The following is a 24,684-nucleotide window of genomic DNA, read 5'->3' as shown; positions in this document are numbered from 1 at the left end:
AACCTAAGAAATACAAACCCTGCAAAACAGAACGAGCTGGTCAATCAGCTTCTCCCATCCAGCATACTTCTACAAAAATGAATTCCTGACTGAAGCTGCATTCAGATGAATAACCTTACATACACTTAGCTGTTTAAATCCAAGTCAATGATTGTTAGCAGCCTCTGTGCATAATTACAGCCAACATTTGGAAATTATGTAATAGTAAATCCTTCCTATAAGTTTTATTTTTTAATTGATTTATGGTTTTAAACATAATTGTATATATGTTTTAAAGTAGGTTTTAAACTTTTGCCTATTTTATTTGATTGTGAACCTCCTTGAGACTCTTGTTATAGGTGGTATATAAATGTATTAAATAAATAATCAAAAGCGCTTAATTTGTTTTTAAAAATGGGGGACAAGGTCACAAGTTTACTTGGAAGACATATCCTTTATCCTTTTGCTTAATCCGGGGGGGGGGGAGATATATACTCTCAGAGGTACTAATTATTATAACACATTTTAGGCACTGAAACAGGTTCCGAATTTAAACCTTGGTTAATCCTGTCTAAAATTAAGTCCTATTTGTCATTTCTATTTAATCTGCATAGCAGAAACACTGGCTGACATGATGAGGACAATTATTCAAGGAAATTTCATTGAAATTAAAACTTTTAATTGCTTTTCATTTCAATAGGACTACGTTGAGTAGTTTTCTTGATCATGTCAGCCAGTGAAAATCTGTGGTAGTTCTTATTGATTTGTGACTCATTGAGGCTCTCCACAGGAGCAGTGAGGAGAGCCTACAGGGCTTCTGCAGGGAGAGTGGGCTTGACCCCGCTCTCCCCGCACATGCGTATTCGACGAGCCCTGGGCAGCTGTATCGACCACCCACATGATTACCGGCTCCGCCACAGAGCCAATAGGGGTGGTGGGGATTGGGGGCCATTTGGCCCCCAGAAGCCCCAAAATGCCCAACCCGAGTGCACAAGGCATTCAGGGGAGCCCCCAACATCAGGAGGCTTGCTGTAACCTCCCAGAGTCTTCCAGCAAGTTGGGGGTCTTCTGACTCGCCGTGGTGTGGAGTCGTGCTGTGGCAACTCATGATCCAAAAAATGGGGTTAAACCTCATTTAACGGGGGACAATTAGGCACAATTAGGCCATGTGGCTCCCGGTGGTTCACATGCGTGGGGAAAACTAGGCTGAGCTCCCTCAGCCCAGTTTCTTCCACACGTGTGATTAGCCTCATTACCAGCAACAATATCCAGATGAGTAGCCATGATAACATCTGTTAGCCATCTGTTGCAGCAAAAACAACAAAGACAAATTTCTAACTTATAACAACTTATTTATTTAAAAGCTTTGTAGCCTGCCTGCAGGCTAAAAGCCTCAAAAGGCAGCTAATAACAATTAAAACACATAAAATAGTAAAAATAACCCCCAAAAAGCAATCAAACAATAACAGCAATAAAAACAGAGCTGCTGTCAGATAAAGTGGCTTTAGCTTTAAGAACTAAAAGTTTTAACTGAATATCTTGCAAGAAAGGAAGGTTTTAACTGTGCTTGCAAAAGCAGTGAGAGCAGTGATCTGGTGGTCTTTACTGGGGAGGAAAGCTCCCAAGTTGCAGCTTCATACACAAAAAGCCTGGCCTCTGGTTCCCAGCAAACTAATCTGTGTTGAAGCTGGGCCAGAGAGTAGACTCGTAAGATCAAGTACAAAGTCCAGTATTCTCATCCTGGTGAAGGCAATCTTTAAGGCAGGGGTAGGCAACTTTGGCTTGTTGAACTACAATGCCCATCATCCCTAATGGGAGCTATAGTTCAACAACAGCTGGAGTGCCAAGCTTGCCTCCTCCTGCTTTAACATAACCCAGACCTAGACTATGGAAGGCTTTAGATGTCAAGACCAGTACTTTGAATTGGATCCAAAAGTGTACTGGCAACTAATAAATACAGTGAATACAGGTAAAGAAATGGTGTCACACTGTCATGCGGCTGGATTCCTTGAACTAGCCACATTCTCCGTCTGCTGAAGTTTCCAGAACAGCTTCAAAGGCAACCCAATGTAGAGCGCATGACAACCTGAATGTGACCAATGTATGTATAACACTGTCTCTAAGTATAGCCACTGGTGAATACCAGATGAAGCTGGTAAAAAGCCATCTTAGCAATCATAACCTAGGTCCAGGAACATTCCCATAACATTCCTTCAATGGGAGTACTGAACAGGTTGCATACTACATTGAGTTCAGCAGGTTTTACAACCCACAGCACCTGTCTTGTTTGGGTTGTTTCAGCTTCTTAACCCTAATCTAGACCAGAACAGCCTCTGAACACAGGTTCAGCATTTTTACCAACTCCCTGAGATCAGTTGGCAGAAATGTGAAGTATTGCTGGGTGTTGTCAGAATTTAGATGGTATCTCAACTAAACCTCTGGAAGACCTCTCTCAGCAATTTAGTATCTTGTAGCACCTTAAAAATTAACACGTTAATTTTAGCAAAAAAAATATTCTGAACTACTTTATCAGGCCACAAAAGTTTATGGTAAAATAAATGTGTTAGTCTCCAAGGTACCACAAGACTCAATGTTTTTAATTCTCTGTAATCATTCTGTACCCTCAAACGGGGCTTATTAAAAGGAAAATTCAGAACTACACAATAGTATGTGATTATATTATGTGTGTAGTGTGCGTTGCTACAACAGATGCCTATGCATTTTCCTTGCCTCGGCACACATATTGTGTTGCCTGGAGTCACATTCCATGATATTTAGAAGTCTACATAAATGTAGAATTTTGTTTTTAAAAATCCTTTTTGCTGTGGTAGAATATGGGAGAAGTTTCTGTGCGCATTAGATTAGCATGTATACACTGTCAATGTGTTTCCACGGGAGATGCAGGTGGGACCATTACCTTCTGTGGGCAACGAGGGGTGGGTTTGATGAGGTGGTGGCAGCTTCTGTTCTCCTGGCCACCTGTGGTTCTGTTCAGCTCTGGTGATCTCTGCTAATGGCAATGGCAGCTTCTATTCTCCCCAGCTATCTGCAGTTCTGCTTGGCTCTCCCCATCTTCCCTCTTTACAGCAACCCCATTTGGCCAGTAGAGATCACCAAATGGAGTTGCTGTGAGTCATGGTGAGTGGAGAGAAAAGGAGGGCTTTGCTATGGTGAATGCTTGTGTGTTTACAGAGCCCATAGTCACTGTGGATAAAATTAGGTACACGAACCATCCAATCCTACCACAACAAACCCTCTCATTTAGAAAGGTTCTAGGAGAGGTAGTAACCACTCTGTCTTCCCTGCCCCTCTTCACCCTGCTCACTGCCTTCTGTTTTTCCTGCAAGTAGCTTAACTGTGTTATTACCCACTTCCCAGGGGTGTAGCCACCATTGTGCGAATGGGTTCAAGGGAACCTGGCCGCCAATGGTAGGGGCCACTGAAGCCCCCAGGGGGGCTGGCTTGGGCTCCAGAAGAGGCCCGAACAAACTCCCTCCAACCATGCCTGGGCTACTAAGCGCCCCAAGCCAGCGCTTGCCCATCCTTTTCAGGCAGCGTTTGCTGCCTGAAAGCATCTATTCCCCTTTCTCTTCCTCCAGAGAGGGAAAGAAAGGGAGAATAGATATTTTCAGGCAGCAAGCGCTGCCTGAAATGACAGGGAAGTGCTCACTCGGGCTCTTTTGAGCCCGAGGCCACACACCCTTTGTGCGTGACATGCAAAGGGAGAATGGCCTCGAGCCCCGAGTGACCTCCACGCCTGCCATTTCCCCTTCCTTTTTATTGGAACAGAGGAAGGACGTGACCTGGAATGGGGGGGGGAGGCTTCCCCAACTCACTTTTCCCCCAGAGGAGCAAGGAAGTGCAGACCACCCTGGGAGTGCAGACCACAGTCCCTGACGATCCACAATGCACCATGGAGAGCAGAGCTCCAGAGGCCCAGAAGACTAGGGAAATCCTCCAATGCACTGCATGTTGCATGGTGTACTGGGGAAATTCCCCAGGACCTCTAGGCACCAGTCTCTGTGTCCAATGGGACTGAGAGCAGCTTCAAAGAACACAAAATACTGAAGACCGGGTTAAGGGCCTTGTTTTGAGCCTTTAACCTGGGCTAAAAGCCAGGTTTAAAATCTGGGCTAGGTGGTGCTGCACTGCTGGATCAGGCCAGATCTTGGCGATTCTCAGGTGCAGCCTAACTCAGACTCAATGTCTTGCTACTACCACCAAGTTATAAACAGTGGCTGATCTTTCGTGCAGCAGAGCACTATCATTAGAGACCCACCTGGGCTGCTGCACAACATGAAAGGCAGGCCCAACGTGTAGCTCAATAGGGCAGCTGCAGAATGACTCAAAACTGCTTCTGGGCAGTCATATGGTGCTACTTCCAACTGGCCACACTACTGCCTGGAAGCAGTTTTAAGTGATTCTGTAGTAGCCACATCACTTTACACCACCAGGACTGCCTTTCAAGTTGTGTAGCAGCCTTGGCTGGCCCCTAATGTTGATATTCCATTGCATTCATCATAAATTGTGGTGTGTGCTCCTTTCATGTAAATTCCCAGTTTGTTTGGAGAACTTCTTAACTTCCAACTCTGTTTACTCTCTGAGGTACTCTAAGTTGACACTTCATTAACTGACCTGCAGTTAGTCATGCTTCCTGGTTTGTCGCTAGTCAGCCTGGGGCTGTTGTACCAGAGAGACAGCTGCCTGCTTCAACAGCTGGTCAGATTTGGTTAAATTAGAGAAAGGGTTCTCCTAGCACTTCAATCATTCCTCCAACTTCAAAGTTTTCTGAACAAAGTTTGTGTTTCAGCCACTGACACACGGACAAGGGGCACATGAGTATAGCATGATCAAAAGCAATATGATAACAATGCAACCTGAGTCAGACTATGTAGCTCAGTATTGTCTATAACAGGGATTCTCAACGTTGGGTCCCCAGATGTTACTGGACCAACTCCCATAATCCCCAACCAAAGGCCACTGGGGCTGGGAATTATGGGAGCTGGAGTCCAATAACATCTGGGGACCCAGCATTGAGAATCTCTGGTCTATAATGACTGGCATTGCTTCTCCAGGGTCTCTTTACTAGGGATGTGCACGAACCAGTTCGGAGGCTCTTTTCTGGACCTCCTAACCTGTCCAGCAGACGTTTCCTTTAAGCAGGAGGGTGGGTGCTCTTTCATCACCACCCCGTTGCATTTCACCTGCCGGCACTGTGCCAAAGATCACTGGTGCATACCATCTTGCCATCCTGGTCAGCATCAGACCAGAAGTGGCCGGTGCACATGGACATGCACGTGTGCACACACACTGGCCACTTCCGGTCTGACACTGACCGGGGTGGCAAGAGGGTACTCTGCCGCCCTGTGCCAGCAATTTTCGGCACAGCACCAGTGGAGGAAACAGGGCAGGGGAGAAAGAGCACCCTCCCTCCTGCTTAAAGGTAACCCGCTGCCACCAAACCAGCTGTCTGCTGGTTTGTGGACATCCCTACTCTTTACCCAGATATGCCAAGCAAACTAGGACCTTTTGTATGTAGAGCACTTCACAAACTTCTTAAAATGGGGGGGGGGTTGATTAATTAAAAAGAAGCATATGATAATAAAATGTTTGATTACTTCAGAAAAAGAAATGAAAATTGATTTGGTTTAGATCTAGCTAAATGAATACAATAATGAAGCAATGTGGCAACACACTTGAGTTAGGTCAGTTCCCTAATTAAGTCCCTTGCTCTAATCTCCTTTCCCAGGTAGCACTCAGAGTTTAGGTACAGCTTAACACGAAGTTTTCCATCTAGTAAGGACCACACTCTGGAAGGCTCAGGATACTTAAGCCAGCTTCTGTTCCTTAAAGACATCACTTCTTCTTGAACCCAGCTCCTCCTTAATAGTCATCAATATCTAAACCTTTCGCTAAGGGCTGTTTCCAGAAGACTCCTCCTTCCCACAGTTCTTTCTTCTTCAGCTTATTTCTTTAGGCATTCAGCACTTCAATGTTCTTCTCTTCTGCCTTCTCCTACATGGACAAGCTTCTATGAAAGGATGTTCTCCAAGTCTCTACCTGTCTCTCTCTTTCTCCTCTGGCAAGAATGTGATTGGGCTTATATACTCTTTGCCCTGAACTCTTCAGCCAATCACAATTTCACCCAAATCTGCTCTGAGGTTAACTGGCCTATAACCAAGGGCCAATGATAGGGGATAGAATATCCAATCCTAACTAATGATTTGATGACCTTTCATTTGATGACCCACCCCACTTTTGTGTGCCTGTGTGAACTGATTAACTCAAATTATCATGAATCCCTCATAATTCCAGCCAGTCCTTCAGCTACAGTAACTCTACCACCGTTTTGCACTTGGCAAGCTGCCAACAGAGGGTCACAACATTACAGTGTAACTTTCAAGCTTTTGCTGAAGGCTAAATACCAAAACTTTTACCTCAGGAATGTAACTATTTTTTATCACTTCCACTGCTTCCCCTCAAAGAATACTGCTAACATATTTGACTGAAATTTAACTGAAATCTGTAAAATGTTTACTTCAGGAACTTAATTGTTTCTCCATAACCAACTGCTACATGAGTGAAGCTGCTGTTTGGACTAAGGGACATCTTCAGGTCAGAAGATATTGAAGAGAAGATGTCACCTCCCAAGGTTATTGTGGGGAGTCACACTGTACATGTACTCTGCTGATTTCACTACTTTTTAGCAACAATGATCTGTGCTGTAGTAAAAGAATTATTGCACTTTTCAAACACTAGGGTGCCACCTCATGCCAATCTAAGACATCCTATTCTAGCTTTTTTTTATTTCCAGGAACTCCACATACACCTATTTATCTAAGAACAAGTTCTTAGAGTTTGTTTTAACTGATGCTTCTAACCACAGACTATCCATCCAGATATCTGATGCTAGGCAATAGTAAACGAAAGTTCACCTATTCCTGGATTTTCCATAAAATCATTTAACTTATGTAGAATTTACTTTATTATTATTTATTCTTTTTATTTAAATAGTAAAAGGTTAAATATCTGCAACAGGCAAAAACAAACATTATTCTCAATGAATCCACATTGGATTCCTCTGGCAACCATTTTAAAAAAATTGCCCTAATCTAGAGGTCTAAGTTTGAACAAGTGGACATATGGATTTCTTATTAACACAAGCACCCCTATTCTGTTTGATTATTTGGATCTGTAAGTGTAAGGACTGTGTTTGCAGATCAGCAGCTTCTACTGAAAATAATATGAAACTTGTTTCAGCAAGGGCAGCTCTGTTCAATTTCAGCTGTTAGGAACCTGACAACTTTATGCTGATTAAATTGTTAATCCAAGAATATTTTGGCAAAGGCATTAATCAATTGGCAGCAATATAATTGGTAGCAATACAAAGACATTAATCAATTGGCAGCTAGATTAGAATTTCAACATAGCTGCTCATTTGAGATCAAAACCAGCATAGCACTAACTCCTTGGGATCCAGTTTAGCTGTAATTGAAGCAGAGGCATGGCTGTGAGACAATGCTTTTCGTGTCTCCTTGGACTGTCTGGATTATGTCATAGTAAAATACAATCAAGGCACCTTTGATCAATGGAACAAGGTGGTGACAGGTACTCCTAATTCACTGTTGTTAGTGAATATTGACAAGCTGGTAATGATCATACTGCAGCATGTCATTCAGACTGAGGACATTAGCATTCTTTAAAGGTCAAAAACTATAGCTTTAAAAAAGGCAGAATTCTATACAATTCAAGCCCCAGGAACCGGAAGCTGTATGTACGTGTGCAGTATATTAAAAACACTGGAGCCAATGTTGCACAAAGTTCATGCATGGACTTGTATTTGTGTATGAGCTTGTACTAGCTGGGTCATTAAATCGGTGACTGTAAAAATCAAGTGTGTTGTGCAATACAGACAGTGGCTGACATTCAGACTTAAGCTGCAAAATATGTCCGAGTCCCACATCCCTTATGGATAATTTCTGGAAGACACAATGGATTGCAGAAGAAAGGGGATATTGGCAAAGGTCGCCCTCCTTGGTTGTGCATACAAAACAATTTTTGATTTGTGAAACATTAGTTGGTATCTCAGCTTTTGAACATACAAAGGTGGCATGCATACAATGCATGTAGTATTGTGCATCAAAAGTCTCATGAAAATCAATATTCTAATTTTGAAAACATAGAAACTGGTTCTGAAAGCATTCACCAATTATGAAATCATTTGGAAGCTATATCCAATAGATTGATTTTAGCTGGGGGTGACATTTAGTGATTCCCACCATCACAACTAAAGCAGGATTCTAGGTCTGGCATATGGACAAGCACCACCATTTATATCTTTTCCAGTTCACCTACAGATTCCCAAACATACCATGCTGGGGAATGCTGATGGCTGAGGCACCTGACGTGTTGTGTGGCTCCACAAAGCCCACCAGCACTGCTGCAGAGGTGGGCTGCTCCATGCTAAGCACTGCACAATCGCAGTTGTTATGCTACTTCTATTATTCCTGATTGTACAATGCTTAGTAGGCATGGACCAGCCACCTCTGCAATTTACTCATGCTTGGGGTGCCCAAATGGAGAAAAGAATAACTGAATTCCCTGAATTTACAAACCTACAGTACTTGCATGATAATAATGCAGGGCGGAGAAATCAAGAAAAGAAATGTCAGATTAAATAAACAATGTAAAATAATGTGATACTTACTTTGTGAGACCCTGACTAGCTCAGTCACACTGAAAACACCTGATGTGACAAAACTGTCTTGGAAGCCCAAATGTCCTACAAAACACAAGAGAAATTATAGCTGTGATTAATTTTAAGCACTTAATGACAGTATTGTCAAATACTTTTGTATCTATTTAATGTGTAAGAAACAGAATACTTAATTTTCCACTTATCACTAATTGCTATTTAGGCAGGCAGATATATGGTTAGAATTTAAGGAAGTTAACATGATACATTAACAGGGAGAACTATATATATTAAAGCATCACAGCTGGAAATCTGAAACAAAAGGAGCTCATTTTAATAAACAGTTACCTCAGATGACCCTAACGACTTAACAATTGAAATTAAAATACTGTACCTAGGAATCAGACAGGACAGTTAAGTTCTATAATCGTTTTAAACATTATTCTCTAAAGAAACATCTGATAGGGATTATCTACTCATTCATTCAAACAAAACAAGATTTAAAGATGTACTCTTCATTTTCTGAGGTTACATTAGGGAAATCTTAAAATAGCAGCTGTTTAAAAAATCTTGAAAATGAATGCTTTCCACATAAAAAGAAAAAAATCTCTTTAAAATGAGCTTTTCAAAAGAGAAACCAAATCTTTGCATAAGAAAGCTTTAATTCTAATCCTCTGAATTTCTTTAAGAGACAAGTCGTATGGTTGCCTGCCGGTTTCATTTGTGTAAAGGATATTTTATATCAAAATGTTATTACACTTCCCATAACAGTATTTCCCTTTTACTATAAAAACATGTCTATCACCAAATGTTAATTTAATTTTCTGGGTATAATCAATTACAAAACAAGAAGCTTTCAAACTGCATATCGGGTACAAGGAATTCTGCTGAACCAGATACTACAGTACATACAGTACATCTCAGGACTTCAATTAGAGGTCTGTAGCTGATAGGCCAGCACAACCTATTGCTTTTGAAATCAGGGTCAAAGAAATCTGAGGATAAAGGGATTATTAAAAGAACTGTAAAGTCGTTCTTGTCTGTAGGATAAGTAGCATACCTTTTAAGGTTGTTTTAATTAAGGTTACCAGTGTGTTCTCTCTCTCTCTCTCTCACACACACACACACACTCATTCACACACACACACAATGAATGTACTATATAGGTTTTATATGGTCAGTCATTATTAACTGTCTGCTATATTATGTTCTATTTCACTGAATTTATTTACAATCTACAAAAATACTTCAGGTATTGACTTAAGTTTGTTACATTATGTATTGTATACACTATTGAATAGTATAACACACATTTCTGTATATGCATGCACACACACAAACTTACAAACAATTTTATATTTATTTGGCCTGCAAGGATTAATCAAACCAGAATGATTTATTGATAAATTAAACATTAAAACTGCAGGTCCATTACTGCGAAAGGGTTTCAGTATCAATAGAATTATTGGAAGCAGTCTCTGTACCTTCTTCATCCAGGCAACACATTCAAGCTGATTTTCCAATAAATAATGTAGTGCTCGAAGCACATTTGTGCAACCCACAGGCACCAGCTAGAATCTTGATACTTCTAGCATTTTCTTTTTTTAACCACCTATGACTGCAGAGTTTGCCAATACTGTATGACAGCAATGAACACTAAAAGCCAGGCAAAGGTGGGGATTCAGAACATATTCTGGTCAATAACTGAAGACAATAGCTGTGGAGAATGTGCAGAACAACCAGAAAATAATGCATGTTTGCCTACATTCTCCATGGTCATTCTGCAGAATATCTACAGTTGATGAACACATTTTCCAATTGTGTGCATGAGCACACATGCACACTCACACACATACAAAGTATTTATGAAGGAATGATTAACATTTATTTATTGCACAATCTGTAAATAAGTGGTACACCCACAAGGGTATACCATTACTGAAAAGCCTTGCCACATGAAGTATCTCACTATTTGGAGACATCTGAAAATCTTAAAATAGTCATGATAAATTAGAACCTCAAGCCTATTATCTTAACCAAATGGCTGATTGGAAAGAAAAGCCTTCTCCTACTTCAACTTGATTCCTCTTGTTTTTATCCCTTACCTGGATAATCCTCTGTTTCACAAACAATGTGAAGCAAGTAAATTCTAACAACAGTAACAAAATAGGTGTCCATGACACTGATTATAGGAATACCTTGAATAACACATTGAAATGATTTCTAGGCTACCTAGTGGTACATCTAGAAAGCCAAATATTAGCCTTATGCTTTGGTGTGACAGTTAAAGTGGAGTCAGTAGATCTCAAATGCACTGGGAATATTACATTCCTGAATTTAAATTGGGTAGTCATATTCTTTAACAACCCTTTGAAGCTATTCTAATGTGCAGTGAAAACCAGGTCAGGGAGACCTATCCCGGTTTTTGCTCCGCATGAGAACTGCCGGGAATTGCCTCTGAAGTAGCTTGCAGTCACGGCAGGCACACTCGGGGGGAGTGGGGTCACAGTAATGCACCACCATATTCAAATATGGAATTCCATATTTGATTGATACACAGATAATCCACTTATCTATGTTCACAAGGAAACAGAATGGATACATATTTAAGAAACCACTAGAATTGCACCTTAATTTGCTTCAATTTTGCAGGCTAGAAAAAAATTCTAACACTGAATAAAAGACAACTACAAAAAACATATTCCACCAGCGCTGGTAAACAGAGGCCGGGACTTGTCCCAGCTTCTGTGAATCCCACAAGGCACTGCTTGCTGAGCACAGTGCACTGGGAGATTCCCCCGGGGGATGGGTGCTCTAGGTGCTCATCAGTGCCAGCTCCAAGCAGCTTGCACCACCAGCACTGCCAGGATCCGCCCAGTTCCCGGCAGTTCTCATGAGCAACCAAGCCCAGGCTTGGCTGCTCATGAGAACAGCCTCAGTGGCTCTACAACTAACACTAAAATATGGTGATTAATATTCTGATTGATGAAGTTAACAAAGTTTCAGAAGTTAACGGGACTGCAGGGGTGCAACAGGAGCCTTTGCCCCTTTCTCCCTGTATGCACGCTATAATAGTTAAATAGCTTAGATTTTAAAGAAGTGATCTATGACTATTCCTTTTCAACAATTAAGAATAATTTTAATTGAAATGAATAGGTTTCTTTTCTTTTGATATGCTTCTTTGCTAACAGTTTCTTTTCATTTCCGTTCAGCACTGCACCAATAATTAACCATGGCTATTTTATTACACGGTTAAATGAGGTACTCCTTTTCACATTTCACAATAATAACCAGGCTACCAAGTTATTAGCCAATATTAGCTGAAGCTTGCTTGTTGGGACAACTTTAGAACACACTTTGTAAGAACCATCAGAAAATTCTTTGTAGAATGTAGCTGAATGAATTAGTCTATCCAGGGCATATAATTTAAGTACAATGGAAGAACACCTTAAAGACTTTAAAGTCATGTAATACAATTCTAGGCTGGATCTTTTTTTGTTGAAAAAAGCAGAATACAAGTGGCTGAGAGAAAAAAGGACCAATATTTGACAACACAAATCAGCATAACCTTTTAACTGCAGCAGTCATGGATGACTGCCCTTTGACCTGGAGAGATTATGTGGGATTTCAATGACAACAGCTGGAAGTGAGCATGTGTGAATAGAGAACACAAGATCTTAGGCCTAATACAAAAGGGCTACCAGATCAGAGTGTTGATTAGAAATTGTTTCCTGGTCCCTGCTTAATAGAGTGTAATAATGAAAGTTTTGTTAACTCTTTACACCATACAAAATTAATGGGTATTTTTTCTTTACAGTCTTGTTAGAAATTTTACAAATCCATCACTCAACTGGCATATTTTAAATAAAAGTAAATATGATGGTAACTCTTCTACAGACTAATATATTATCCTATACTTGGTTAGTCATAGCAACAGTCTAATTCTTAACATGCTTATTCAGAAGTCCCAGTGAATTAATGGGGATTTACAAGTAAATTTAGGATTGCAGTTAAAATCATTTTATGACTATTCTTGAGGGTATTGCATCATATTCTACCTATGGTACAAGTATAAATATCAGGGCAGATCTTAATGCTCTTCCATCACCACTTTTGGTGAAATTCATGGAATAAAGTTGGGATGATTTCAGCGAAGCAGGCAAAATTCATTCATTTTCATTGGAGCTTACCACCAGTTAGTGGTAGAAGCTTTTTTTGAAAAAGGTTATGTTCATGCCATGTTTCTGTGGGCAGTGGAAACAGTATACAAACACCTACCTGGCAGTTGACACAAATACCAATACACTGGACTGGGTCTCACAATCAGTGAAACCCGGTTCCTAGCCGTGAGCGGGAAGAACAGGCTAAGCCCGCAATCCCCGCTCACGAGCGGGCAAGGAGCCCTGGGCGGCTGGATCGGCCACCCACACGATGGCCGGCTCTGAGATGGAGCCAGCGGGGACTGGGGAGCTCGGGGGCCGCGCGGCCCCCAGAAGCCCCAGTATGCCCTGCGCAAGCGCACAGGGCATACTGGGGAGATCCCCGAGCCGGGAGGCTGCTTTTAAGCCTCCCGGCTGGGGGTCTACTCATGAGTAGCCACAGCGCTGAGCTGCACCGCGGCTACTCATGAGCAGATAGCCCGGGTTTGCGGAGCACTCGCTCCGCAAACCTGGGCTAAGGGGCGGGCTACAGAAGCGGGTTAGCTGCTCCAGAACCACTGGGCTTGGCTGCGAGCCCGGTGGTTCTTACGATCACAAAAATCGGGCTAGGATTTCCTAGCCCGATTTTTTGTGATCCTAAGAATAGCCCCACTGAATATGACAAATATTTATATTTGTGCATATACTTATACGACAAAAATTTTACACTTGTCAGCCACTATTTTTTTAAAGAAATCAAAACTCAGAATGCACCCGAAAACACCGCTGCATCTTGATACATCATTTCACCACCGAGCCAGTGTAGTGTAGTGGTTAGAGTGCTGGACTAGGACTGGGGAGACCCAAGTTCAAATCCCCATTCAGCCATGATACCTGCTGGGTGACTCTGGGCCAGTCACTTCTCTCTCAGCCTAACCTCCTTCACAGGGTTGTTGTGAGGAGAAACTTAAGTATGTAGTACACTGCTCTGGGTTCCTTGGAGGAAGAGTGGGATATTAAAAATGTAAAATTAAATTAAATTTCGACTTCATTTTGGATTTTAAAATGGCAGTCCCTTGTATGCCTACAGGGAAGCAGTCTTTTCTTTCTTTTAACTCATCATACACTAGGTATGGTAGGAACCAATCTCCAGGAAGTCTCCCAGCTGCTGCCAGAGTCTTCCTCACAAAGAGACAGCATAAAAATCATTTCTTTTAAAAGGAGGAGCCCACTCTGTTTTAAAAGGAATGCATTTCACACAAAACTATGTATGTGTGTGTAGACATCTGAATGAATGGACACAGGGCCGGATTAAGGGCAATTGAAGCCCTAAGCACAGCCCAACAATGGTGCCCCTCTCGGCCCCCTCCATTGCTTAACGGACAAGACATTAAGACTCAAGCAAATTATTTACCTATACCTTAATGTTTATTTAAATTTTTAACAGTTTTCTTCTAGATTTTTAAGGTAAAACAGAACAGTTCCACTGCCTATAATTTCTTATAAATAGCCTCAACAGAAGGAATGATTGAGAAAAATATTTAATCTTCAAGGTCAGACATCATAACATACGACCATCTTTTACGTGGCATTCTATCAATATTTTGTACTGCTCTTTACAGTAATCTTTTGCAAATCAATGACTTTGTACTTCAGATACATAGCTTAGTAGTTTCTCGAAACTTTAGTCACTCACCGAGCCAAAGAAAACGTTTTTTAACAATGCAGAGTAAAGTCGAACACAGCAAATAAAAACAATTACAAAAAATCGACTATAGTTTAGTGTGGCAGTGAAATGCAAGTTGGCAAAAGAAATGCCAGGTGACAATAAGGGAAACGAAAAGAGAGTTTGAGGGACATTTAGTATCAATGGGAATAATAGAAACTACTTTAAATACATCAGAAGCAGGAAACCTGCCAGGGAGGCTGTTGGACCATTAGACAATAAGTGAGTGAAAGGGATTATGAAGGAGGATATGGAGGTTGCAGAGAGGCTCAATGAGTTCTTTGTTTCCATCTTCACAGCAGAGTATACAGAGCATATACCTGTTCCTGAACCAGACTTTTCACAGATGGAGGCTAAAGAACTGCTTCTGATAGAAGTGACAAGAGATGATCTAAACTGTCTGGAAAAACTGAAAACTAACAAATTGCCAGGGCCAGATGGCATCCATCCAAGAGTCCTCAAAGAAGCCAATCATGAAATTGCCGACCTCCTTCCCAAATATATTTATCTTATCCCTGCAATCAGGCTCTGTACCAGAGGACTGGAAAGTAGCAAATGTAACACCGATTTTCAATAAGGGATCCAGGGGTCATATGGGAAATTACAGCCCGGTTAGCTTAACGTCCGTTCCAGGCAAATTCATGGAAAGCATCCTCAAGGATAAAATTATAAAGCACATAGAAGAACAGGCCCTACTGGGAGAGAACCAGCATGGCTTCTGCAAAGTTAAATCTTGCATCACAAACCTTTTGGAGTTCTTTGAGAGTGTCAACAAGTGTGTGGACCAAGATGATCCAGTTAACATAGTATACCTGGACTTCCAAAAAGATTTTGACAAAGTTCCTCATAAAAGACTTCTGAGGAAACTTAGCAGTCATGGGATAAGGGGACAAGTACATGTGTGGATTTCAAACTGGTTGGAAGATAGGAAACAGAGGGTAGGGATAAATGGAGAGTTTTCACAATGGAGGGAAGAAAGAACTGGGGTCCCCCAGGGATTTGTACTGGGTCCAGTGCTTTTTAATTTGTTCATAAATGATCTAGAAGTAGGGGTAAGCAGCGAGGTGGCCAAATTTGCAGATGATACCAAACTCTTCCGGGTAGTGAAATCCAAAACTGATTGTGAGGAGCTCCAAAAGGATCTCTCCAAACTGGGGCAGTGGGTGACAAAACGGCAAATGAGCTTCAGTGTTGCCAAGTGTACAGTGATGCACATTGGGATGGAAAAAACCAGCTTCAAGTATACGCTAATGGGAACTCAGCTGTTGGTGGCTTACCAGGAGAGGGATCTTGGAGACTTGGTGGACAGCTCATTGAAAGTGTCAACTCAATGTGCGGCAGCTGTGAAAAAGGCCAATTCCATGCTAAGGATCATTAGGAAGAGGACTGAAAATAAAACTGCTAATATTATAATGCCTTTATACAAAACTATGGTGCAGCCACACCTAGAGTACCGCGTACAATTCTGGTCACCACATCTAAAAAAGGACATTGTAGAACTGGAAAAGATGCAGAAGAGGGCAATCAAGATGACCAGGTGCCTAGAGCACCTTTCTTACGAGGCACGGCTAAAACACCTGGGTCCTTTTAGTTTAGAAAGAAGACGACTGCAGGGAGACATGACAGAGGTCTATAAAATCATGCATGGTGTAGAGAAAAGTGTATAGAGGGAAATTCTTCTCCCTCTCACACATAGCACTAGAACTAGGGGTCCCATGAGATTGATCACTAGAAAATCTAGGACCAACAAATGGAAGTACTTTTTCACACAATGCGTGATCCACTTGTGGAACTCTCTGCCACAGGATGTGGTGACAGCCAACAACCTGGATGGCTTTAAGAGGGGTTTGGATAACTTCATCACTGACTACTAGTTGGAGGGCTGTAGGCCACCTCCAGCCTCAAAGGCAGGATGCCTGTGAGTTCCAGTTGCAGGGGAGTAACAGCAGGAGAGAGGGCATGCCCTCAACTCCTGCCTGTGGCTCCCAGCGGCATCTGGTGGGCCACTGTATGAAACAGGATGCTGGACTAGATGGGCCTTGGGCCTGATCCAGCAGGGCTGTTCTTATGTTCAGTGAAAGAGTTAAACTCTGTGGTGCCCCCCTTCCCTTGATACCCTAAGCACGTGCTTGTTTTGCCTTATGGTTGATCCAGGGCTGAATGTACAACATAATGAGGCTGTTCTCACATCCAGCCTAACCCTGCCTGGGCAGCTCCAGGCAGGATTAGGCTGGTCATGAGAAGTGGCAGGATCCTCGCAGATCCCTCTGCTCCCTACCCGCCTAACCCTTTAATCAACTTGGCTGTAAGCCAAGGTTAAGGGTGCTCTTGCACTCTTAACCCAGGTACCAGATATTGTGTGGTTCAGCCTGAGGAGTCACAGAGACAGGTACATAGAGCACCTGTCTGAGAAGGGAATCTCCAATGCAACGTGTGCATTGAGCATTGCATTGAGGGATGCCTGGAAGCTGGAACCATAAGTTCTGGCCCTGGATCCCTCTGCCCTGCTCTTTGCTTCACGGAGCTGCACGGAGCAGGGCTGACCATGTGGGGATGTGGGAAGCACGCCAAAGAGGATCTGCTTGGTCGTCTGGGGGAAGGAAAGGTGGCAGCCTTTCTCCGTGCGCTACCCACCTGCCCAAGGCAATCGTGTGACTCACCATACTGTCTAAAAAGGCTAATGAAGTGGGGGATTGGCTTTTAAATCCTTCACCTCTATCAGTTTTCATCTGAAAATCCTATCTGGAGCCTATCTGCCCTCCTGTTTCTTGACTTGTAAAAAATCCACCCTACTGTCAAGGCAAGAGAGAAAATGCGTCTTTACTTCCTCAAAGTAATCAAGTGTGACCATATTCCCAACAGGGCCAGGTCTGTCTTTTAACATACCAGAGCACAGTCAATTTTCAGACTATAAACATATTTAACTTTCCAACGAGATTAAAATTAAAATTAATATATTATGAATTAAAAATCCATAATCCACATTGCTACTTCATGAACAACTAATGCCTGACGAGGGTTGACATCCAAACTAATGCTGCACTATGCACCAAAGTTGCACACACACATAGCTGCACAGATGCTTAATGTTGCACAAGCCTTTAAGTCCGGAGTTCTCTTGAGCAAGTGTTGTGTTTCTGCAACAAGGATAGTGGAACACAATGCAAGCGTATTTTTCCGTGCATCCTGAAACCCAAGCCAGTAGTGCTACCTGCTGTGCTTTAAACACAACAGTCTTCTGAGTAAAACAATTTCTGTAGACTGTTTTTTCTATGAAAAGGCATAAGAGATGGCTTGCCCATTTTCTTATTTTGCTCATATAAACATAAATTCAGAGCCATTTAATTTTTGCACAATTTACATCTTCAAACTAATCAAGAGCTGAAATAATCACATTTGTTTCAGCACCTTGTTTATTGCTACCCAGCCCCTCCCTCCTTTAAATCTTCTCCTTAGCCACAGTGATGTTTATTGAATACCTGTCATTTCTCCAGCAGCTTGTGCCAAGAGCAGCTTACCAGTGCCAGTCTTTCTGAAGCCCCTTCTGTTTCCTATTCTCTAAGGGGTTTCCTTAGATCAGCTGTTTCCCATGCCCAATACACTGAGATCTATAAATCTGCAAATGCTGCAGTCAATATTCTGAAAGCAAGGGGCCCCCATTTTGCCAATGTAGTATACTTTTGAAGTGGGGGGCACTCCACATGGTGAGCAACACTCCTCACCATGTGTAAACTGTCAATTTGATTTGAAATTAATTTTTTTTGATTAACATGAGCATTTCTGAGCCTCCCACTGGCAGCAGCCCAGTGACTGAAAAGTGACATGATTTGTGACATGCATGCTGTATAGAAAGCCCCATGCCAGCAACTGAAATGCCCATTTTCATTTCGTTTTAATAATGACACTTCAGTTGGGAGGGAGCAAAAATGAACTTTCATATTTTGACCAACAAGACATTGTTTGAAAGGAAAGGTAAATAATATTGGTCTTTCACAATAATATAAGATGAATATAAGAGATTCGCAAGAATTTGAGAAGAGGAATGTGTGAGTGTGCAAACTTACTATGGACTCATTTCATTTCAGCTCTCAAGCTCAAAGAACTGTGCTGAATGAAACAGAACTACTGGTGACTTTTAGGAAGCCAATTCCATTTTCAAAATGGTTTACTTCAGAGAAATCACATTAGTTTTGTGAATTAAATACACAGAAGTGCTTAAAACATGCAGAATTGTTCCAATGCACTTCCTCCAAGTGTTCTTACTGGATATTGGGCACCTAAATGCTTAGAAGCCCCCTCTGAAAACTCAGCCTCAATCAGCTATCAAACCATAATCCTTTGAGCAGTTCTGTATTGTTTTCTAGGGTTCCTACGCATTAGGGCCACACAGTACAAGTTCACAGTACAAGTTCACCTCAGGGATGTTCACTGGACAATTTTTGTATTCTGTTCCAAGCTCAGAATGGAACACAAGCACCCTGGAAGGTTCAATCAGAACAACCGGACGAGCCAGTTCTTCTGACAGAATAAGCTCAGAAGAACACTTGAAATATTCTGAGCACCATTTTGGAGTCCAAAATGGCACTCCTCTGTAGGGATATGCATGAATCAAGATTTGTGCAAAGATTAGAAGACAAACTATTTTGTGGAGCTGCTGAACCGATATGACTGTTGGAGGGTGGGGTGGGGTGGGGTGGGGTGGGAGGGGGTAGCGAGCGGCACCTTTAAAAGAGAGGACAGCAGGTTAACTTCCTGTTGCAGCAGTGCATCTCCCAGCAGTGCGTGTACACCAGCAAAACTCCCCCCAGGAGCCAGCATGTGACTCCGGCGCAGCGTCAGCATGCACATGGCCTCTGCGCATGACATATGCATGCCATCGCTGTATGCGGGCTGCTGGGGGGAGCACTGCCACACCAAGAAGCTGTGTAGAGTGCTGGAGGAGCAGGTTAAGGAACTGCCGTCTTCTTTTTTAACGTTGTTGCTTGATGCCCTGCCCTCCAACAGTCAAATTGGTTTGGCAGCCCCATGAACTGGTTTGGCTTCAAATCTGTGCACGAATCTCTATTTGGCATATCCCTGCTCTTCTGACCTCTGCGCACACATGGCAGTTATTTGCATGGTGGTGCTGACCACGCAAATGGCTGCTGCAAGTGTGCAGAGGAAAGAAGGCCATTTTGAACTCCAAAGGGGTGCTTGGAACACTTGGAATGTTCCGACTCGGAAATGGATTGTTCCATTCCAAGCTCAGAACAGGCTCTTCATTTGATAAGCATTCCGTTCCAAGCCCGGAACTGCCCATTTCGAGTTGGAATGTTCAGAGACTGGAATGTTCTGCATATCCCTGGTTCACCTAAATGTGTTTTTAATTAAGTGGGCTTACAAGTGGAAGTGCCTCTTCTTTCAGGAAAAGGCCGGTTGGGGAAGCCTGATCCTGATGACGAACAAGATGCAGAAAGACTGGGGGTAACCCTTTCCACTGGGGCCAATTTCCCATTGAAAATTACCCTCCCAGTCATATTTGCCTCCAAATTGCGTATTTCCAACAAAAAGGAAACAGTGACTATAGCAAGTAACAGGCTTTGGAGGCAAACAGCATGAGCGGAAAGAATATCCTCCTCCCCACTGTGAACCCGATCCAGGTCATTTTCCCCTCACCCTCGTAGCTGCAGCTGTTTGTGAAAGAAAAGGTGATTCTGGCTTTAAAAATGCCTCTTAAAAATGCTTGCAACCATATATGTAGTTTGCTCTTAGTCTGACAAGAATACTATTCAAGGAAGAAGTTTTTTTCATTCAATCTGTCACAGGTCTTACAAAGTGAAAAGTACATTTCTCTTTGACCTTATATGGAAATCCAGGGAACCACGCAACTAGCTCTGCAAACACACCTGGCTAAGTGAGAAATTAAATTCTACTAAGGGCGTAATGACCTAATAAACAAACAAACAAACACACACACACTGTATAACATCCTCTGCAACCTTAGGAGGGCAGAGCAAGAGATCCACCCTCACAAAAAGTGGGTAAACAAGACGGCTGTCTCACACGGCAGTATGCAAGGAGGGAATGGGGGTGCAATTTTTCTTCTCTCCCCTCCCTGCAGCCCTCATGGACATATTTCTACAAGTGAACAGGGCTTCCTGCAGGGAGCAGAGAGAAGAGAAAAGCCACGTACTCATTCTCCTTCCCATGCACTGGTCTGCAAGACAAACCTGCAGGGCAACTGGTTTGTCCGCTCCTTGTCAATCAATCAATCATCATCATCCTTTCCATTCAAAGATACTCAAGGAGGCAAAAAAATCACTTAATGCAAACCTACTCTGCATTGATGGAGTACTGAAGTCAGGCTGCCCAATGTCTACCTAATATGAGCATAGCCAAATTTTAAACTCAACATTTGCCAGTTATTACTGTGTATTTTATAGTAATATATAACTTTTTTGTAATATACATCTCTCTTCGTTACAGTTATTATAAAATAGTGCTTAGAATACTTAGTTGTGTTTTATACAATTATTTAAACCTGTCAATTTGCAGGGTTCGCCTCTGCTTCCTTCATTATTCCTCCTTCATATCCCTCCCTCCATCAAGTGACTGGTGATATTCAATCTAGACTCCCTGAATGTAGTGCCACTACGGCTAATACCAAGTGAGTGTACTTAGACAGTATTTATCAGCATTTTAAAAATATACTTTATATGAACGAGATTATTAACACAGAACAAAAAGAGTGACAACCAACAAACACACGCGCGAGCGCACACACACACACACACACACACTTTTTGAAGCACAGAAATGTAAACTTTTAGCAGCCATGCCTAATAGTCATTTAAATGTTTTCATGCATGCAGGTATTCATTTATGATCACTTATGGTTTTGTACCACTGAATTGGTCACAGATCCAGGTACTCCTGAGAACCATTCACACATGGATTGAAACAGAGTAAAGGGAGTATATAGCACCCATGTAAAGTTTGAAGGCAGTGTGTTAAGGAGAGAGGTCCTAAAAAGTTAGTGTTAGTATATATTATTGGTCTCAAACATTGCCACCTAGGCAATTACCATTTCTTCTTCCACAAAGAAGGGAAATTTGTCCTTTCCTATTAAAGCCTGCTGTTGACATGGTTTCTTAAGTGCTAATTTGAATTCTTACCTTTATTCCTGGCATACAGTTTTAACCTAAGACATAAAAGGTTGTAAAAGTCATGTACTATACTGCCAGCCTACCCTTGTGTTCCTGTCCATCATCCTGTTCAGACACGGAAAGGGCTAATGATCTGTCAGCTAGGTAAATTCATTACCCAGGAGAGACTACTGTGCTGCTTCAGCTGCTCATTCACAGCAAGGATTTCTTTCAGCATGATGCTGCATCTTCTGTTCTCATGGGAACAGTTTATGGTTGGCAGAATAGCACTAATAACAACAATTTACATTTATGTGGTTCAGGGCATGCTCTATATATCCACTCCTAGATTGTTCGTAATCCCACCGCAGATTCATCAATCAGCAGCTTGACACTCATGGAGGAGATGCCGCTTTACTCGCAGGACTAGGTGATCAACTGACCACATTTCCCCTAGGTTTTTTAAAGAATGAGACTAGGTCAAGAAAGCTGCACTTTGAACAAAATAAGGAGTGGGAGTAGGCTGGTGCTGACAACCTGCTGGCTTTAAGAAAAGTAATCTTCTCAGAGCCAGTTCCAATGTTCAATTTTTCTCACTTGTGAAACAATGCATTTTAAACATATTATTTGTTGGTCTGACTTCTAATATGCTCCATCCCAAGGACTCAGGATGGATAGAAAGATGGATATTAAAAATAATGTTAAGACTTAACCCTTGTACAGCCTTATTCTTGACCATGCAAAGGTAATTAAGAATGAAAAAGAAGTAGTAGTCGTCTTGGCCCATTTCTGCTTCCTAGACTTGGGCTTTGTCTAGTTGGCAGAAGAGTTATGCTGCAGCCAACAAGAGCCTTCTCTACACAACTGCAATCCTTCTTCACTTAGAATAGTCAACATCTGGACTAATGTAGCGTACATGGAATAACATTTTATGTGTACACCAGGGGAGGGTTAATTTTAACTTATCCTTCCGTTCCTTCTGCATTTGCCTGTGCCTTCCAAAAAGATATCCCTGTGCATAAATGAACGCTCAAAAATGTTTATGGGAGGCACAGAGGTAGCATTCCCTCTAAGGCGTGCACATGTGTGTGCGCTCACACGTTTTTTGATGTCCACTCAGTTAATTTCAGATCCCGCTCAGGCTGAATCAGGAAGGCCCCATTCTGAATGCACATGCGAACATACTGTCTTGATAGTACCGCTCAGAACAAAATTCATTCCACACACAGGTGGAAAAAATCAGAGAGTACACTGCACAGAGGTTTTTTCAAAAAGTATTTACATTTCTGAAAAACAAAACACACACACCCTTTCCACTCACTGCTAGTTTGTGTTTTAATACTGAACACGCCCCACCTCTCCTAATTGTTAAGGGTGGCTTACAAAAAGCAAACATAACATATACATAACACATACAAATTAAAATAATAATAAAATAGAATACACACACACACACTTCTCTTGTGCTAAGATGATCCTCCTCTCTTTCACCCTACCCATAGACAAATGGACTTCCTCTTAGGAGCCGTAATTATTGCTGGGTCCTCTGGCACAAAGCTCATTTGCCCATAGGGAGGGCAGAAGGCTGTGACAGCATGACTCTCTTAACCTGTCAACTAACACTGTCACTGCCACCGTAAAGTGGACACTGGGCTTTAAGATTAATTGGATGGACGCGTTGATGGGTGTGAGGACCTGGGACGGTGCCTGGCTTGGTTCACCCGACATTGGCACCAAACCTGCCTTATACTGAGTCAGATCATTGGTCCATCTAGCTCAGTATTGCATATACTGACTGGCAGCTCTCCAGGGCTTCAGACAGAATCTTTTTCCAGCTTGAGAATGCACAGGAGGTCACAAGCATAGGCACCAGGCATATCAAGCTTAGGAGGGCATTCCACAAATAGGATGCCACTATAGAGAAGGCCCAGACATGATCTCAGAAAGTGAGTACAACTAGAAAAGGTCATCACTAGCAGATCTTTAAGCACAGTCAGTTTGTTTTGTACAGGAACAGGCAGTCCCTGAAAATTCCCTAATCCCAGGAAAGAACCTTGAATTGTACTTAGCTAGTAGGTAAAACCTGTTAAGCTAATACTGAAGTCTCAGTATCAATAGTCACAGTAGTGTCTGTAATGCTGAGGTGAGGTATAAAAACTGCACTTCATCAGTTCAGTTTCAGAACTGAAACTGAACTGAAACACTTCATCATGATAAAGCCTGAACATTTTATTTGTCTTTACATTCAAGTCAGTTAAGCAATGCATAAAAATGGCACAGATTACAGTTGAAAGATAAATGGAACTCAAAGTGAAATTACAATTACAAATTTAGGGTTCTTCCCAAAAGAAACATCAGATAATTTTCTCAGGTGGCTTCTATACATCTCTCTATGTGATGGAAGATATGAGAAAGGCAAAGGTTTAAAGTATCTTCCTTAAAAGTGGACATTTAGAATGCACAAGGGAACAGTCCTAAATTGCCAACCATACTTCATCCCAAATAGGTTGATCTAAAACATGATCATGTAAATTGCTTTAGGAATTTGAGCATGGAAAAGCAGAAGATTAAACAGATCAGTACAAACCACATTTGATCCAAAACAGGTTGATCTAAAACATGGTCATGTAGGTTACTTTAAGAATCTGAGCATGGAAAAGCAGATTAAACAGATCAGCCATTGGATTAATCATTGGATCAACTATACTTGATCAAAAATAGGTTGATCTAAAACATGGTCAGGTAGGTTGCTTTAGGAAGCTGAGCATGGAAAAGCAGATTAAGCAGTGAGCTATAAAGGCCTTTAACAGTCCCAGTGTTCAGTCAAGAAGAATAGTTACTCTAGTAAGTGATCTATTTTTCTTAATTGCTAATTTATTTGTGCATGTAATTTCAGACTTGTAGAAAGTAGGTTCATTCTCACAACCATATGGGGGTAGGCTGGAGGGAAGGCTCACTCCTACGTCATGCCTCCAGATTGATCAGAGCCTCCTTTGGGCTCTGCATCCCAGGCACCCACAA

The 24,684-nt window shown here is 42.0% G+C and overlaps 1 protein-coding gene across 10 annotated transcripts in view; it reads right to left on the bottom strand.

The window, feature by feature from the left end:
• NFIA (nuclear factor I A) overlaps positions 1-24,684 on the bottom strand; it is a 708,337-nt gene that overhangs the window by 165,502 nt on the left and 518,151 nt on the right. For all 10 annotated transcript variants that reach the window (XM_053243547.1, XM_053243546.1, XM_053243554.1 and 7 more), the window contains one exon: positions 8,687-8,761. In XM_053243547.1, the coding sequence (XP_053099522.1) occupies positions 8,687-8,761 (75 nt within the window). The remainder of the gene's footprint in view (positions 1-8,686; positions 8,762-24,684) is intronic.

The sequence above is a fragment of the Hemicordylus capensis genome, chromosome 4 (genome assembly GCF_027244095.1).
Source record: "Hemicordylus capensis ecotype Gifberg chromosome 4, rHemCap1.1.pri, whole genome shotgun sequence".
In the NCBI taxonomy this organism is placed as follows: domain Eukaryota; kingdom Metazoa; phylum Chordata; class Lepidosauria; order Squamata; family Cordylidae; genus Hemicordylus; species Hemicordylus capensis.
Note: the sequence above shows the minus strand (reverse complement) of the source record. Positions and strands in the feature narration are given on the sequence as shown.